This window comes from Chlamydotis macqueenii, chromosome 3 (assembly GCF_036417535.1).
Source record: "Chlamydotis macqueenii isolate bChlMac1 chromosome 3, bChlMac1.mat, whole genome shotgun sequence".
NCBI classification, from domain to species: Eukaryota; Metazoa; Chordata; class Aves; order Otidiformes; family Otididae; genus Chlamydotis; species Chlamydotis macqueenii.
This window is the reverse complement of record NC_141558.1, coordinates 124581349-124600708: the sequence shown is the minus strand read 5'-3', so window position 1 is coordinate 124600708 and position 19360 is coordinate 124581349. Positions and strand designations below refer to the sequence as shown.

The 19360-nt window shown below is 38.5% G+C and overlaps 1 protein-coding gene across 1 annotated transcript in view; it reads right to left on the bottom strand.

Moving 5' to 3' along the window:
* The window catches only part of FANCL (FA complementation group L), a 29366-nt gene extending 26812 nt beyond the window's left edge, over nucleotides 1-2554 (bottom strand). Inside the window, exon 1 of the mRNA XM_086744071.1 lies at nucleotides 2448-2554. Within this exon, the coding sequence (XP_086600197.1) occupies nucleotides 2448-2540 (93 nt within the window). The 5' untranslated portion in view covers nucleotides 2541-2554. The remainder of the gene's footprint in view (nucleotides 1-2447) is intronic.
* Nucleotides 2555-19360: the final 16806 nt, after the last annotated feature.

Sequence of the window (19360 nt, the reverse complement as noted above, 5' to 3'; positions counted from 1 at the left end):
GAACGTAATTTTTGTGCCTGTTAGTGCAATCCATATGGGACAGTTCCTAAATGCCACCTACTTGTATTTTCAGTAATTGTCCTGATTTGCGATCCTCCCTCTCATTTCTTATGGGATGATCAAAATAAAACCAAAATAAAGAAGGTTTGTGAGCAGATTTAACTCCTTCCTGAAGCAAAGAGGGCAGTTAACTTCTCTCAAAACTGTTATTGTAAACTCCATTCCAGCTCGGCAGACCTTGAATTATGTCCACAAATTCTGAGATTTCTTCAGCAGGAAGTGAAAAACAAAACCAGATTACCTCCTGTGATTAGGTGACTGATACAAGGGATGCTTTATCAGTTTCAGAAAGGTTTTAATACCGTTTCTGACAATATCCTCATAGAGGACCTGAAGAAGGATGAACTAGATAAGCTGACAGTGAGGTGGACTGAAAACTTGCAGAACCGCTGGGCTCAGAGGGTTGTGATCCGCACTAGCGGTGCACACCATTAGCGACCTGGATGATGCGATAGGATGCACCCTCGCTCAGCAAGTTGGCAGAGGATACAAGACCGGGAGGAGGGGTTGACAGACCATGTGGTTGTGCTACCATTCAGCGGGACCTCAACAGGCTGAGGAAATGGACTGACAGGAATCTCATGAACTTAAGACAGGAAAACGCAAAGTCCTGCACCGGGACAGGATTCACCCCATGCCCCAGCACACGCTGGTGGCTGACCAGCTGGGGAGCAGCTCTGCAGAAAAGGACCTAGCTGTCCTCGTGGACATGAAGTTGACTGTGAGCCAGCAATGCACCCTTGCAGCAAATTAGCACCTTACTAATCCTTATAAACTGGATTAGGCAGAGCATTTCCAGCAGGTTGAGAGGGGTGACCCTTCCCCTCTGGTCAGCACTGGTGAGGCACACCTGGAGTGCTGAGCCCCCAGTACAAGAAAGGCATGGAAATACTGAGCTAGTTCAGTGAAGAGCTATGAAGGTGAGGAAGAGCTTGAAGCATCACTCATACAAGGAGAGACTGAGGGAGCTGGGACTGCTTAGCCTGGAGGAAAGCAGGCTCAGGGGGATCTTGCCTATGTGTACAAACACGTGATGGAGGTGAACTAAAGGTGTAGCCAGACTAAGTGACACACATTGACAGAATGAGAGGCAATGGGTACAAGTTGAAATATAGGAAATTTCACTTACATGCAATGAAAAAAGCCTTGAAGGGTGAGTGCTGCCAGAACAGGCTGCCCAGGAGACTGCACAGTCTCCATGCTTGGAGATAGGCAAAACTTGACAAGACATGGCCCTGAGCAGCCTACTCCAGCTGAGCCTGCTAGAGGACCTCCAGAGGTCCCTTACAACCTCAGTGTTTCTGTGATGCTCACAAGTAAAAACAAGATACCTGTTTCAGAGCTGAATGTAGCCCATTGGCACATCACTTGCTTCCAGAATTCTCCAAAACCAACGTTTACTGTATGCTTAAATTAAGCACGTAATGTCAGACTTTGCTACCTTAAGGCCTTAGCACTAATTAAAAAAAAAAAAAAAAAAAAAATCACATCTGAGAACGGACACTCACACTCACTTCTTAAACTTTGCATTAACTCCCGGATGCGTTCTAACACACGTAGCTTTTCAAAAGTTGCAGCTGTTACTGTAATGCAAATATAAACACACGCTTGCAAATGTCTTGTAAGAGTTGATTACAAGAGTCATCAAAAATCTTCTGGATTGACTGCAAAACTACATTTTTTGAAAATGCGATCCCAGGTCTTCTTTCACTTATTTTTATAGGAAAAAAATCCCCGCTGTTTCTAAGTTACAGTATCTGTTCAGAGCTGTTTCTGTGGTCTGTGTGCATGCACTTGTGTGACATTTTAATAAGCCATGGCTGTAGCATCACTGCATAGTGCCTCTGATGGCAAAGCTGGCTTAAGAGCATCCACTCCCAACCTGTCTTAGGTGCCGTTCTCCTCCCTGCGCTGCAGTTTACCAGATCCTCAGAGAGACGATGCAAGCTGCTTAAGCTGAAACTTCACAAACACACTAAGTGATACGAAAATACCCAGAATTACTAATTTGCTTTAACTTTTACCCTAGGCCAAGAGCGCAAGCACGTTCTACCTGCCCCAAAAAGAACATTCCTCAGCACGGCGAATACGGCCCTCAAGCCATCAGCGAACCCGCCGCGGGACGGCGACGCGGGCCCCTCCCCACGGCACCCTCACGGGGCACGGAAGGGAGCCGGGCGCAGGAAGGCCGTCGCAAGCTGAGGGAACGCGCTACGGCCCCAGACGTTTCCTGCTTCACGAACCCGGTGGCTCGGCGCCCGGCCGTGAAGCTGTCGGCCGCGGGAAGCGCTGCCTCTTCACACAGACCCGGTGCCGGTACCGCAGGCCTTGGTGAGGGGGCGGGGGGGGGAGGCGGAATAACGCAAGCGGCGCGCCAGCCCCAGTACCTGCGCGGTGACGAAACCCTCGTAGGCCGTCCCGTCCCGGTTCTGAGGCAACAGCAGCGGGCACTGCCGGAGCAGAGCCCCCGAGCCCGCCATACTGCCCACACTCCCTTCCTTCCCGCCCGCCCAGGCACGGCAGTTCGAACCCGGCCCGCCGTCGGAGGACGCCCCGCCCCCGGCCGCCAGACGGCGCACGCGCCTGAGGGAAAGGGCGGGCCGTGCGGCGCCGGCCGTTGCGTGAAGCGGGCGGCGCGTGAGGGGCGAGCGTGCGTTAGCTGAGGCGGGCGGCGCGTGAGGGGCGGGCACGAGGCAACCGTTACCTGAGGCGGGAAGAAGTCCCGAGGGGGCGGGCGCGTGCCGGCCGTTACCTGAGGCGGGAAGAAGTCCCGAGGGGGCGGGCGCGTGCCGGCCGTTACCTGAGGCGGGAAGAAGTCCCGAGGGGGCGGGCGCGTGCCGGCCGTTACCTGAGGCGGGAAGAAGTCCCGAGGGGGCGGGTTCCAGAACTCGGGGGGAAGCTCAGCTTCCCGCGGTTTCCTCACGCTTTAGCAGCTCCTGCGAGGACAAGCGCCCTGGACTATGGAGAACCCTCGAGAAAGGCTCTTAATAGGCAGCCAGCTGTGCCAAGCAGATTCCAGTGCCACCCCAGACAAGACAAGGCAAGACAAAGGGTTACTTCTGGCTTGACTTATTTGTTGCTTTTGTAGGAATCATGCAGTGTTTGCTGCTACAACACATTTAGGGCAATAAAACCTTGCTCTTCTGCCCTCTCATGCAGGTGTTGGGATAAAAAACTTCCTCAATTTTCTGGGTGAGCTGCCACTAGGACTTGACAGTCACTGTGTTTAGGAAAGCCTGAAGAAAGAGAATTAAATAAAACTTTGGTGTCTACTATGTATGTTTGAGAAAGCCTTAAGGCTTTCTGAGCATCACACAAAACACAGCAAGAGGCAGTTTCTGACAAAATAGACATGTTTGAGAAAGAAAAAACAGTTTTACCATGGGATAGATAACTTTCCAAAGTCACCCAAGAGTTGCGTTGCAGAACTAGCAACTGAATCTTGAGAATGCCCGAGGCTGCTTCCGTTGGAAACAAATGATTAGCATGCAATATATTACTGAAATTTGTGGAAGGTCATATACTTATAGGCCAGCTGATAAGGACTCCACTGTTGGATATGGTATGAATGACTAAAGTGGCTAAATCTTGTCCAATTTTCCAGTTATTAATCTGTTGTAATAGAGGAGGTTATTTCGCTCAACACATATTGAGTCGTTCCTGTCTTTAAACTAGTGCTTCTCACTGCAGAAATGAGTACAGCAGGCTCAGCAAAATGTAGAAAAGGCAATACTAGCACGAGCTCAGGTGTTCCAGTCCAGGGAACTGGGAAGTGGCTGCAAGTATTTTCTGCAAGTTTTTATGGCAGCCAGAGAACCAGCATCTCTGCTGGCAGCAGCTCAGTACCTGCGGGACAAGAGAAGAATTGAAAGAGGCAAAGAAAACAAATATATTTATAGCTGCAGCTAGATCTTGTTCCCGTAGCTTGGGACATGGGGGTTGCATGGAAACAGAGGAGGCAAAAGGGGTCAAACCTTTTGCACTTTTGTATTGCTGTAGTGGCTATTGGAAATACAGTTACTATGTGAGGGAACCAATGTGAAGACTTGTTTGCTCATTTGAGCTAGATTGTATGCTGCCAAAGTTTCTCTGTCCTGTATCCAAATTGTGCCAATGATTTGCTCAAGCATCAGGCATGCAATGCACTAAGAGTCAATAGAGAGGTGAAAGAGTCCCAAGATTTGCCATTTAAATTCATCATAGTAAGATTTTCAGGAATATGTGCTAATAAATTTATATACTTCGTGATGGTTAACTTTTTTTTAACACCTTGCACAGGTCAGTGATGATTTCCAGACTTCCAGCAAATTATCAGCGTACCTCAGAAAGACAAGTTCTAGCAGTTCAGTTCTTTGCACTGATGTTGCTCTAGTCACCTTTTTTTTTCTCCAGACAGTGCAAGACTGTTACCAATTCAAGAAACATTTTCTGAGTATACACATAAACAGGTTTTAAATACCATTTTCTTTAACCTGTATGCCTGTAGTTTGCTCCACTAAGGCTGTTCATGTGCATTTCGATACCCAGCGTGGCTCACCTTGAGCAGTTAATCCAATGCTTCATAGTCAACTGCACCCTTCTTATATTATCTAGTAATTTAATTTTGATCAAAACATTTCTTCTCTTGAGCTGTTTTCTCTCAATATGCATTACACTAGAAATTACCCTATTTAATTGTGAAGTATCTCTGTACTTTACCAGGTACAGGGATTATTTCTTAATTGCATCAAATGCAAAACTGAAGACAGTTTTTTTTTTTCTTCTTCTTCTTTTGGCCATGTTGATCTCAGTCTCTGACATTAAAAGAAATGTCAAGTCACTTTAGCCAACTGTGGTTATGGAGTAATGTATCTAAATAAAAATACTGTAATACCAGAACCCTAAAATATTTTAGTACTGGGCCCAGAGAACATTAATCATTGTCTTACACTGTATATACTGCACACTTTTAAACTTGGTCTAAAAATGCAATTACTTGAAACATCTTGTTCCTTTGATTTGGACACAGACTTCAGCATTTTTAAAACAGGAAAATAACAAAATAAAAGCAAGAAAGAGGTTTGACTGGTACACTTCTTAAGGCAAAGGAGTCTTGATCTGGTCTTTCAGCTACAGGCCACCTTTACTAATTTAATTACAATCACTGTTTGCCAGAAAAGTCATAATGGAGTTTGTTACTAATTATTTGTCCATTCAAAAAAAAAAAAATCACATTCAGCCAATTAATTAATGAAAAAAAATCATGACTTGAGTGACAAAACAAACAGTATGCAGACCAAACATTTGAAAGCAACAATTTTTAGCCTAGATTTTGTCAGTAAAATTATCCCACAGAGTTAGACAGCAAGTACATTCACAGAAGACAGAATTCACATGAAACCACTCAGTAACCTAAAAAAAAACCCCAACATTTAAATAATGTAGATTTCTTAAGAGCTTGATTTTTAAATTTATGTAAGGATATTATGAAAGGCAAGAAAATAACAGTGCATTATTCTCCAACAGTAGTATCTCCAGCATAAAACAATCAATTCAAAAAACATGCAAAATTGCGAATACTGTTATTGCTCTCCTTCTTCATAACTCAGTGTCACTTTATTCATCTTGCCCCTAAGAAATGATCTTTTCTGTGCCTATCCCCACCTTTTTCCACAAATCCACTGAGTGACAGAATCTTATCCTAATCCCATTTCCATTTAGATGTTATGGAAAAGCATTGTAGGCCTTAGAGGGAATAAGTAATCATAATGGAAAAATAATAATATGTTTATGAAGTCTGGATTTTATATAGCAAATTAAAAAATTACAATAGTATTTCACACCACTGAAGGTCAATGTTACTAAATGCGAAGCCATCAAGTGTTTTTAAACTTTTCATAGTTTAGATTATTTTTTAATACAAAACATCTCTATTTCAGAGAGCACCTCTCTTCTGAGGCAGTTCCTCACCTACCTAGCGATCCTAGAATTTGGTGTTAAGAGCAGTAGTTGTTTGTAAGGAAAAGCCACAATAGAAATATGTTTAGTGTATTTTAAGCAGACCTAGCAACACAGAACAACTTCACAGGCCTCTACAAAATACATCATAGAGCACAGTTTAAGAATTCCAGCCCTAACAAATTCTTAAAGGTGAAAGCATATGAAAGGATTTCTAATTAAATATAGCAAAATAATACTTATAATAATATGCAGTTGTACCTTTTTTTTACTAAAGGTAAATTTGCTTGCTTATGCCTAAAAGCTACACCAAAGGTATACATACCAGTGAAACTTCAGGCAAAAAGTAATGCTTAAATCTTGTCCTCAGCTAATTAAGGAACTTCCCTCTTGTGAGCTTTGGTTTTCCACTGTTTGAAAGCACAGCTCAAACACGCTAACAGCCACTGGGACTAGATGGAGTTTTCTGTGACTAAACTAGCAGGCCATGGTTGTCATCTGAAAGAGGTTCTATTGTACTGCTGCTCCCACTGAATGGCTCACTGTTTTGACAGAGAGTTCTGCTCTTCCCTTCACCCTGTTCCTGGCTCTGCAGCCCCTTCTCACTTGTGCCAGCTCTGGTTCCCCATAGATCCCCTTGTACACTGACCAAAATAAAATTGCTTTTTTGAATTAGTTTCAGACTGGCCTGGGTTGCTGAAGCTGTGACACAAGCACTAGAGCAGACATGAAGGCAGCATCAGGAGGGCACATCCACAAGCCAAGCCACTCTTTTTTTAAATAGTCAGATGTTAGATCAGATCCTGGAAAAGCACACAGGTGAGAACCACCAGGCTTCCATTTCTAGCACAATCCTCCCAGGCCACAGCCAGTTACTGGCACAGTTTTCATGTATAATCTATCCTTTGTTTTACCCAAGAAATTTTTGCTACAAAATACTTCAGTAATTTGCATAGAGTTGTCTTACACTGTACTTTTATTTCTGGCTGTTTAAAAACCATTTTGCATCATTAACAGTTCACAAACTCAGATGGAGACTCTGGACACCTCTACTATAATGCCTCAGTACAAAGCAGTGCAGCTGTTAAAAAAAGCATCTGAAAGCACCAAATGTGTCTGTTCTGCTTATATGAATGCAATTGAGAACTTTAATATTAGAAAACATATGCTGGTACCAAAACCAAGAACACCGATTGATCTATTAACAGTATAAAATTATTAAGTAAGCATTGGATATTTTAAAATGTCTTAGGTCTAGAGGGCTCTCAAAGCTCACATTCATCTTTGTACATATAGGCAAAATCTTGGCACTGTCTTTGGCAGATGACCCAGTGAAATGACTGCTGTATGAACATTAATGTATTCACATAAATTAACTTCTGCACATAAAAAACACAGAGGCTTTAAGCCCAATTACATCTTCCTGAATTGTACAAATACTCCCTTTGCAGTCAGTGGCGACTCAAGAAGATGAGGCCAATCCATATGTTGTATTGATTCTAAAGGCACAAGAGTATGCAGTTAATCCCTTTCAAACCTTGCAGAGCACAAGCTCTTGGAGATCTTCCAAGCAGCCAGATGAAAGGTGCCTTTCAGAACCAGGGAATGTATGTTGTTAGAGATTCCAAAAGATTCTGGGCCAAAATCTGGCCTTGCTTTTACCAGTGTAAAATGAGAATATTTCAGTGGAGATGTGTATTTGAATGCCAATACAAATACAAAGCTGATCACTATCTTGCAAGATAGAGTATAATGCTAGCATCCTCTTTCCTGTTAGTTCCTAAGAAAGCCAAAGAGAAGATAACAAACAAGTGAAAATATTGTCTTGTTTAGCTAGAAGTTTTATAACCCCCAAAACATGTTAGACACTTCACAATAGCTTTGAGGGTCTTTTGTCCTGCTAATAGGTTTTACCTGGAAATAATTGTGATACTAGAGCAATGACTGACAGAAAAAGTCTTCCAAGGTAGGTTGAAAACTGTTAAAAGTTGCAAATGCACCCATAGTCTGTGTTTACATGTGAATGGAATCTCCTGGGCACACGCGACTTGCAGCATCCATGACAGTTGTTACAGATGTGAAACTTGAGGATTGTCTTTCTGTAAAGTTAAAGGCCCTTAGCACCTTTAGATATGTTCACACTGGATTTTTGTCCATCAGCCAGGCTCTAAATCTGAGTATTTTGAACATACGGTATTTCACTTGGGTGTTGGCACTGCCTTTTTGTGGGCTTTTTGAAATACTGTAGGAATACAAAACCTCTTAAGATTTTGCTCTCTTAAGCATAGCTCAGAATCCACAGTCTGACTCCCAGGATCCAGTTCAGAATCCTTGGATTTTCCAGTGTAGCTGGATCATGCAAGTACCACTGAGGCTGAAATTAACTAGGTTACTAAATAAATGTTGCATTTGTGTAGTATTAAAGTATATTGTTATGACTGGCTAAGTGCCAACCTTAGTGCCTGTTGTAAATCAGTGTTGTCTAGCAAATAAAATAAAACGTCTGTATTATCCATAACAAGGAAAGTCATTAAGACAGAACCATGTCACCAAGCATCATTTTCCCTGCCTATTCAAGGCTTCCTCACCCTCAGTTTAGAAAACTTGCATAACAAAAATTTAGAAGCAAAACGAAATATGTTATTTTATAAATTTCACAATAACATAAACATGTAAAACAAAGGCACTAAGTTTGTATGCATTTTAAAATTATAAAATTACTCTGTATTCCCATATCTTTGGGAAGAGCAAAGTATACTGACAGCAAACACTAATTTTTAGAACACTAAGGTCAGAAAGGTGAGTCAGTGCTGCCCAGTACATTAAGAATGTCTTTCATTACTTTAACTCTTGAACTATTTAAGAGTTGCCTCAAAAACTCACAGAAGAAACAGCAGCAGATAAACTGGGGCAAATCCATTCTTTGTCTTAGAAACAAAGAGGATGAATATTTACCATTCTGTCTAAATTTAAAGTTGTATGTGATCAGTGGCTTAAAAATTCATTGTAGCTGCATATGCACCTATGAAGAAAGTTAGTGTTTGTCTAGATTAGTTTTCAAGCCAGTAGCTGCAACTCTAGTGATTTTAGGCTAAGCAAAAAGTTTACATTTTAGCTCTTTATTACATTTAACTTTGTAATAGTTTTACGTGACTGTGTAAAAGGAGCACAAGCTATTAAAGTAGAGAATACTGTGCAGGAATGAGAAAGAAAAAAGAAAAATACATAATGTATGATATAAAAAGAAACAGATAACGAAAATTAAAAGGATTTTACTAGAGAAAAACAATTTCATTTTATTGTAAAGCTCTAAATGAATAAAATAAAGTCTTTGAATGTGAAGATGATTAAAAAGACAAAATCATTAGCTAAAGATATTTACAAGTTTAGACTTTCATTTTGATTGTAATTTTAATTAGCCGGACACTGGGGGGGATGAAAATGAAAGCCTACATCATCTACTTACTCTTTAAATTGCATTCCACCTTAATTTTCTGCTCTTCAGTTCTTAATTTTCTCTATTTTTGTTCTAAGTAATCCGGTTATCAGAATAAAGTGATTTTCTCTCAGCCAGGTTTAACATTCAGTATTTGAGTCTGTGAACCAAAAGTTCACCCCACAGCTTCAATTTTTATTCTTTCAATAGCAGAAACTCTCCAGGAAACTTTTCCAGTCTTTTGTCTGTACAGCAGGGTGCTTTATGTACACATGACAGTTATGTAGCTAATAACAATGGATTCTATTTTAAAAATAATTATGTTCCATTTACACAGTTTCCCATGGAATTTACTCATAAAATGCAGGATGCACCAAAAGATTAAATGCCATTTTCCTGTTCATTAAAGTCATTTTTCTAAATGTAACAGAGTTATTTGCTTTTTTGTCTTGAAAGAACCACACGCCCAAGAAGTGGTTAGAGTCAGTTTATTCTTAAACAAAAGAACTAATTACATTTAGGCTGCGTCTGCAGCGTACACTTAACTTGCTGTACCCCAGTGTCGGGGCACGGACAGATACTCCTTTCCTGAATAGCTGGACTGGTTGAAGATGCTGAAGAGACTGTTGACCTGACTGTCCCTTCTGTACCAAAAAGTGCTTTTTCAGCTCATCAGTCCAAGAGAGGGCACACAGTAGATCCTCCTGCTACTAGCAAAGCCATCCAGGTCAATTTAAATATTTGATGAAGGTGATTGAAGCAGATTATGTTGCCTTTTCCAGAAAAGCCCTGGAAGCAGAAATGCCGAGCTGAAATGGCTGCTGCAGGTGCATAAGCAGGACAGTCTGGTCACTGTGTGAGCACCCTCACTATCAAGCCTCGTCTATATGAAGGATTCCTTACAGTTTCTGCCTTCCCCTGAACATGACCTGTTGTCAAGTAACATGGGATTCTTCTGCAAGTTGACTTGTAATACACCTCGTTGGCCCATGAGGGTGAGCTGTGGAAAGGGTGTAAAGGGCCCATCAACACTTTAGGGCTTTCATCTACACTGGAAATGGAAGATGTTATATAAAAGGGAGCAAGCCTGTATTTCAGCCTTTAACCTAGCCAGATCAGCTGGTTTGGGCTAAAAGTATCTACACTGCGATCGATGTTTTCTCTTAAAGGTCAGCAGAGGAGCTAATGTTATCTCAGTAAGTCCTTGTTCACTTCCTAAAAGAAACTGTCTTATATACCACTCTTATATTACATTATTAGTTTTAGCTGGCTGAAGAGCAGCAAGCATAGTTTGATCTTGACAAGATTATTTTATGTCATTGTTTAAAAAGTAATTCACTCACAGGCCTTCTTGTCCTGTCTTCCCACATCAGGAAAGAACACAGATAGGATTCACTCAGGGCCTTTTTGTACGACAGTTTCCACTAAGTGTATAAACAATCTTCAGCAAAGCCTGCAAATACCTTTCTGTACCTCTCTTTAGTATCGTTTTAGTTCAGATCAGCATTGTGTTTTGAAGCTAATCTCCGATTGTTTCAATGTTCTGTGCTTTGTGTCACATGATGTGGTATTCAAGCACATGAACTGAATTTGTTTTGGATAAAACTGAAGTGGAAAGTGTTGTAATGCATCTAATGCACTCCAGCTGCAAATGTGTATTCAGTCAATTAAACCCAACTACAGATTTATTTTTTTTTTTTAAGTTAAAAAAAAGTCACCTGGACATCAGACCCTCATCACTACCTATTTTGCTTCAAGTTAAACTCCTCATAGTCTACAAACACTGCTAATGCAGATGCAAGTTTAAGAATAATCTGCTTCAAATTCAGCACCTCCCCATTTCTAGTTTTACTTAAAGTCTCTTTTATAGAATTAAATGTTCATAATGTAGTCACCTTCTCCCAACTAATTCTAATAGGTTCAGAACTCTGTCAAGATACAGTTGTCTGTTTCCTGGGCAGAACAGCCAATTGAAAGTGTTATATTGAAAACTAAAGGTCCAATTATGGGACCAAGTTATGATCTCAGTTGAGCCAATATGACTGATACAGTTCATTGACTTTAACCTGACTGTAGTAGCTTTATTCCAGATTTGCCCATGTGTAATGAAATTGAGTTCAGACAATGGCTCCAATTATTACTTTTTAAAGAACTAACTAGTAATGTAAGTTGCAATACAGAGTCCTTCCACCTTTGAAACAAGGCTTCGTAATTGTCACTTGTGGGTCAACAGCATATATCGAGTCCAACAGTGCTTCAAGGACTGAAATGCTTTAAGGATTTTACTTAAAAAAGCAAGAGGTGGGCATATTGACACACAAAGAATTTAGCCACACTGCCTGGAAATAAGGACTGGTCGCTTTGTATAATACATATATACAGAAATAAAACAAAGACTTTGTTTATCCAAAGTAACTGATAAGGTTAGCTTGCTTTCTGTGTGCATGTCATAGAAGTATTAAGAATTTTCATGAGTTTCAGTTTACAAGGTTCGGTGGAATTCTCCAAAGGGAAGGTACACTATGCAGAATCTGCAAAGGCACATTTCTGTAGGCTGATTATTTTCAATATCCAGATTGAGAACAGAGATATTGGCCTAGAGTTTCAGTGCTTCCATCCTGTTCTTTATGGGGTGTGCACATATGCTGACTTTAGCACTGTCAAGCAATATCTGTATAGCAAGAATCTAACCCTTCCAAAAACAATTCAAAGCACTGAAATTTAGGCTTTTGCTTTGTATTACTCCCCTGAGAAGCCAAGTTATCTGTTTCTTTTTTTTTTTCTCAGTACATTCCCTTATTCATACAGAAACATAGTAATTTTCTGGGTATGTCATTAAATATGTGGTAGAAATTTGTATACAGGTTTTTATTTTAAACACATAGAAAGAAAATACTGTCTCATTTTTGTGTGCTTTTGCAGAATGTGCTCTTAAAATTGAAGTGGGCACATGACTTCCATAGTACACACAGCTATGGAATAAGCAAGCATCAGTACTGCATAGTCACTTTTCAAACCAGAACTTAAAGTATGCTTTCAAGTTTTAAGTGAAGTCTCCCCATCAGATATTTAGCATCTACACCTTCTTTCCTCTGTTTTTTTTTTTTTCAAGTTATGTATCTTTCTGAAATTTCCTTAACAGTGGCAGGCACCTTAAAGGTATTTGTTTGGTTGATGATTTTTGGTTTGGGGTTTTTTTGTTTGTTTGTTTGTTTGTAGTTCAGTTATGTTAGATCTTGCCAATAATTCAATGCCAGTTCTATTTTTTTTTCTCCTCCTTACTGGCATTTTTCAGAGTACAGGAAATAGTTTGAATTTCCCTGTTTTCCAGTACTTTAAAGACTCTCTGAAATTTGTCAAAGGAAAAATATGGCAGTGGAACTCTCTTTTGGTCTTTCACAGTCAGCCTAGTGTCCTGTTTTCTGTGATAGCTACTTGTGAACTGCTGGAGAAGAAAGGAATAGATACTTTCACAGGTAACTTGCTTATGTTAAATAGTCCCGCTGAAATAAGTATGACTATTCACCCCCTATATTCAAGAAAGAAGAGTCATTCATATTTAAGTAAACATTTAACATAAGTATTTATTTCAGAGCTGTCCAGATGATTTTGTTGTTTTAAGCAGGTGCTATCCTCAGGAAAGCTTTGATCCAAAACTCCTTGAAATTCATAGATTTCCCACTTAACTGTATAGAGTTTTATTTTTATCAAATTAACAAGAAGGTAAGTGAATAAATACTCTACCCAGTCAGTCTGCTGCAAAATAGCTGAAGAGCGTTGATTTTCAGAGTAAGTGACTAAATTACATTGGAACAGATGACCAACTATAGGTAGTGAGTACTAGATCCAATAAAGCACACAGGGACTTAAAACAGGGTTAAAAGGGAAGTCAGGCATCTAAACCTCAAACTACACCACATACCATACATTAGCTATATAATAAATAAACATGCTTTAATTAAAGTTAAAAGTGAAATTCTTGACGGTGACAGAATTTTCTTACCTGGAAATCAAAAGTTTGGATAACATAATCCAGCAAAGCTCTGTCAGCCTCTGAGTTTATACTGGCCCTGGGTTTAGGTCTGCATACTTGAATGCTTGGAATTAGTTTCAGGTGTAGTAATCACAGAAAGAAAACATGTGCAGAGACACAACCTTTTAAAGAAACAACAAAACTGAAACAGGTTTAGAGAATTATCCATCAAATTACATTTTTAAGAGTGGCTATTAAAATGTTGATGGAAGAATATAAGATGATGAGTCAGGGATACTAAAAGACCAAATGCATGGGTTCTACACACTTAAGTACTAAGAATTTCACTTTATAACTCAATGTGATTAAATAGCATACTGCTGAAAATGCAGATGTTGTACTACTATAGTAAAAAAAAAAAGTGCCTTTTAAAGATGTTTCTAATTAAATCATGAAAGATCACAAAGAAAATAGGGAGGCGTTTTGCTATTGCAGTCACATAGATGGACCAGGATTTGAGGCTGATCTTTGACGTTTCCTTCTTCAAACTATATAGACTTGAAGCCATTGAAAGCTTGAAAGATTTTTCTGGTGAAAGTGGGTAATGTTATGGTTATGTTATACTACTCAGTAGCATGTCTGAGCAGCTTGTAAGGAAAGCTTATTTATAAGGAAAATGTTTTTAAATTGCCCTTGGACTTGCATTTCTAAGGCAGCTAAAGAGAAGGCAACATTCACAGGAGTGCAGATTCCTGACAGCTAGGTAACATTCAAATCTCAGTTAAGCATGTTTTAAAATGGCAGTGATAGTGATAGACAGAAAAAAGTAAAATAATTCACCTATCTCTCAAAACAGAGATGTTAGTATAAAGTAAATCTTCATCCAGGATGGTAGGATTTATGAAAAAAATCATTTGTATATGGGATTTTTTATTTTTAAATAATCTTGATTTCTTAGGCATTGGACAAGAGTGTTCCTGAGCTAAAAGAAGTGTGAGCAGTCTGTTATGTTTCATAGGGTTAGAAGTACATGTCAGTCAGTATCAAAATAGTCCATAACACAGCTGAGATTGCGGGCTTTGCTTAATCTCAAAATATTCCAGTACTTGCAGAATGTCGTCTGTATTCCAAAGGCTTTTTTTTCTGCCATTCAACCTACTGTTATATTGTATTGTCTGAAAGAAGTACTTAACCATACAAAGTTACAGATGAATATATTCAGGTATGGGAACAAGCCCATGAATGTATACCAGACCCCCTTGTTCTGGAATATTCCATTCATACACTTAAATCCATTTTTACAGGGTCACGTCTGGCTCTCCATCACTATTTTCTTCTACGTAGCCAAATTCTTCCAGACTGAACAAGAAGTGAGTTTCTGTTCAGACTAATGTTCTTTATAGAAATTAAATGTTCTGATTTGTCAGCTAATCTTCACTTCCCAGCAGGAGGGTAGTAATCACTTGATTCCATGCTGTCCACATCCTTCAAAATCTGAGACAAGATACTCCTAAAAATCAGCTGATGGAATTGTGAAACATATTAATTCCTGCAAAGCTCTTCTGAAAAGAGTTGAAGGAACTCTTTATAGAGTTATAGGAGTTCTTTATAGAGTTAGACTTGCCAGGGTCCTTGGCTGAAATCCCGAACGAAAAGCTCTCTTGTATTTTGAAGTCTAGATATGACCTCTTCACCTACTTTAGGTTGATTACTTTATTCATTTTTTTCTTATCTCTAAAGTTCTCATAACTTTTTTTTTGTTGTTTTAGTACAGTGACTGTACTATTAACCCAGACAGTAGTGTCTGAATTAACTCCAAATGAGTTCTGGCGAAGTTTAGCTTGTTTTCTGTCTCTGAGAGTTAATTGGGTTTTCTGTGGCACATTTATTTCAGAAAGCACACTAGGGCCTATAGCAGTGTGATATATTATAGATTTAGTGCATCCGAATCCATTAAAAACTTCATCAGATTTATTAATTGTAGTTTGTACATCAATTTCAGTAGACAAATTTGATTGATCCTGTGCATTTGCAGTTGGCTGTTATATCTAAGCATGTTTCCTCTTCCACTGCTTGTAACTTCAGCCAGTGGCATCTCCTTTGTGGAAAGAACAGTTTGGTTTCATCTCCTCAACATTTAAATTGCTTGCTAATGAGTCAATTTAGCACATTAGTATTTGAGCACTGGGTTGCTGTTAGTTTTTCTGCATATATTTACCACTATTACATTTCACAAATATTGTATTTCTAGCATCACAAACTATTATTGAAAGGGTCTGGCTTTGAATTTTTGTATAGAAACAGAATAATAGTTTCTTCGTGACCATCTAAACTTTGCTCTCTGAGTGTATGCCCAGGGTTGGAAATATGGTTTTTTGAATATTAAATTTTTGCTGGACATAAAACAATTTTACAGAATGGATACTCTCATGGTATGCCTAGTATCCAGTTAAAATTTTGAATTTTAGAGATGTGACTCTAGATAGCATGACTATTTTTTAAAAGACCTACCTGCTGAGAGCAGCTTGAGTCAATGACATTGTGGCTGTCAGCAGAGCCGTGGAAACACAAATTCTTTGTTCTCTATAGCAACAGTAAAATAGAAGAAAATTTTTTTTCCTTAAAGCAATGGCTTTAATGATAATCTTACGATTCATCAGGGGCTGATTCCTTATTTACAATCATTTAAAGTTTGCAAGTATTTCCTCCTATCTCTTCATCCTGCTGTGATTACTTTTCTTTGGAATTCTTTTTAATTGTTTAGCCTTGAACTTTGTTTTTATTGAGAGAAATGGATTTTTTTACTCAGATACATTTCAGTTATTTTTCCAAAACTTGCTATTTCATTTAGAAATATTTTTGTTATCAACGTAAATATTCACTATTTTTGTAACATCCATATTACTTCATATGTCCTGTAAAATGGTAACTATTTATAGCAAGATAGTCACCCTACAAACAATTACACAGAAACTGAAATTTATCAGATTTTAAAAAACATTTTACAAGAATATGTATTTTATACTTAGCTAGTGTGTATTTATTTCAAATGTTATTGTAATACTTTTTCTTTCTAAAGTTACCCCTTTTCATTAAGCAAAAAATATCAATGATCATTCTTACAAACTTTCTGTAGTTTTATTGATAAAGAGGGAATTACATTTTTGTAGGAAAATAAACAAATCTGAGAAGGGTGTCATCTTCCTCACAATACTTAAAAGCTTCCATTAAAAAAAACCCTGAATTAAATTGATTTGGTCCAGTGTTTTGAATGTTCCATGAGTAGGCTATTCACATCTAAAACATTCTGCACCATCACATGCATGTTCAAAATACTGCTTAGTGGTCTTTCCGTGCTACTAGTTTAAAAAGGAAATGTTTCTGTACTAATAACTTTTTTTGGTAGATTAATGTTTAGTTGACTTTTTAAAAAAAAGTTCAGCAATTTCAAGCTATTTCTTTTTGCAGAGAAATATACAATAGGTTTTGAAACACTCTGGGCCTATGCCATGCAATAGTGTACATGATTTGTCTCCTTTCTGTCTTTATTTTTTACAGTTGTTCTGCCAGGAAAATTTGGGAATGCTTCAACTGCTTCTTGGGTTGTAAAATTCCTTCCAGCATGAGGAACAGTGGTAAGTTCATTTGCTCTACTTTTGTCAAGATCCCATTTATTTCTGACACTATATAATTAGAACAAGTGGTGGTTAAAATTTCTCCCCAAAACTAATTTCCTGCTCCCATTCAATAGGATAGATCAAGGTCATGACAGGCTGTGGTCCTCTAACATCTCGGCATGTACTGACTCTAATGGATCCTCAACAAAATGCTGGAGTTGGTACACCTAAGGAAGGCATTTTTTTCCATGGCACTATGAGTTTTCCCCTTTTTAAAGACAAACCAAAACAGAAATCCCAATCATAAACAGAAATTCAGTGGAAAAATTAAGTATGTTCAACATATGGCATCCTAAAACACCTGATATTTTAAATCTATGGTAAATGTCAAGAACATTTTACTGTCCTCCCTACATTACTTCACTTGGATCATTTGTCTTTCAAAGGACTAGTAAACCTTAATTTGCTTTAGCAGCTTTGAATGGATTTTTATTGTTTCTTACCACAGCCTTTCAACTCTAGTAATTTGAAAACTAAATATGAACTGCAAAACTCAATCAATCCTGTACTATTCTTTTAATATCAATTTTTATATAATTAGCCCCCAAACTGTGTTCAATTACTGACAATTATTCTCATGCACTTCGAGGGACAACACTAATTTCACACTTAGCAGCATTTTAAAAGGAAGGTGATTGAAACACCATATAAAAAAAAGTTCCTCTTTCTAGAGCTATACAGCATTGTTGCAGACTTTATGAGAAAAATAGGATTCCACTGTGGTACAATACTGGAATTCAGATTTTACAAAAACACACATGTATATCTGATTCTGTTTGGCAGGTCGTTCATGTTAGTATTCTTATAATTCTAACTAGGCCTCCTGTAAGCTTGATTGTGTTCTTTTTAAACCAGTAAAATTATGGAAAAATCCACAGAAATTGATGGGCCAGATTAAGACTAATGATCAAAGTGATATAATCAGGATCTCTTACATCCAGATTCCTGTCTCTTAAGTTGTCTTACAGATATTAGAAGCATCCCTCTTAGAACTGTTACAAGGTGCTTTCCCTCCGTTTATAAAATCATCTGTTTTCTCATCTTCAGCCCATTCTTTCTCCCTATCCTATATGAACACAGGTGGAAAGGATTGGTGATGCCATTATGCTACTATGGTAATGGTATACAGCTTCTGTTCCTGTGGGGTCATTGGAACTATCAGTCTTTGTAGGGACAAATTATTTTTGTTGTATCTCTTTTGTTGCTGGACTCTCTGATGGATCTTGGAAATTCTTTTTATTTATGTGCATATTTTAAAAGGTCGTCAGTAGAGCCTAGAGCATTGACTGGGTACTCTTATTATAGAGTAGTAAAAATCCAAATAAAGAAATAAATCAAATGACACCTTCCTCAAATGAGTGTTACAAAATGGAGTTAACAGATATTGATAAGTAGCAGCCTTTTAGAAGATCTAAATTATCTAGTGTATGTTATGAAGCTTAAGCAGAGGAGACAAGGAAACAGAAGAGTTATTGTCAAAACAGCATGCAGACACTTAACAACAAAAATAACAACCTTTTGTTGGCAAATGACAGCCAATCTTAGCTCTAGTGTATATCTCAATTATATGAAGGAAAGTTATACGATAAACAATTTTATTTGTTGCATTGCGTTGCATTGCAACTTCCCAAACACACTGAGTTGCTGAAGAATAAAGACCAGTAACTAAATTCCTGCAAAGGATAGATACAAGGTTATTTTAGTTTAAATGTAAAATTTTAGGTAGAGTCCTACAAACACCAGGAAGCATAGTGGTTTTGTTGTTAAGATTTCATTCTTTATTGTAGGCTCTAATTTCAAGTGAAATGCTGATTTAAACCTCTATAATCGTGATGTTGAGGTGAATCAAAGCCAGCCCACAGTACTAAGTGTGATAACTAGTTGCAGATTTTTGCAGTATCTTGTATTGGATTGGTTCATATTTTTTCCAGAAAGCTGAGCTGTGTCTTCTTTCCCCTTTATGGCATACCAGTGCTATTACATGTCACCAGGAAAAAAAAAAAAGTCAAAATTTATAAAACTGTAAGAGTAAACTACAGATCATGTCAGTGACTACTTGGGTAACATGAGTGAGAAGATGAGAGTGTAATAATAAAAGGAAGCCCCAAATCATGCTGAGTCAGCAGCATTGTAAAAAAGAAGACCTAACTTGGGGGAAAAAGCTGACCAAAATGCAATGGAGCCTGTTGAGAACATAAGTAAATTATGACTCATATGCTAAGTAGGATCTTTCTTTGGGGAAAAAAAAAGGAGCTGTGCATGTTTAAACCTCATCTT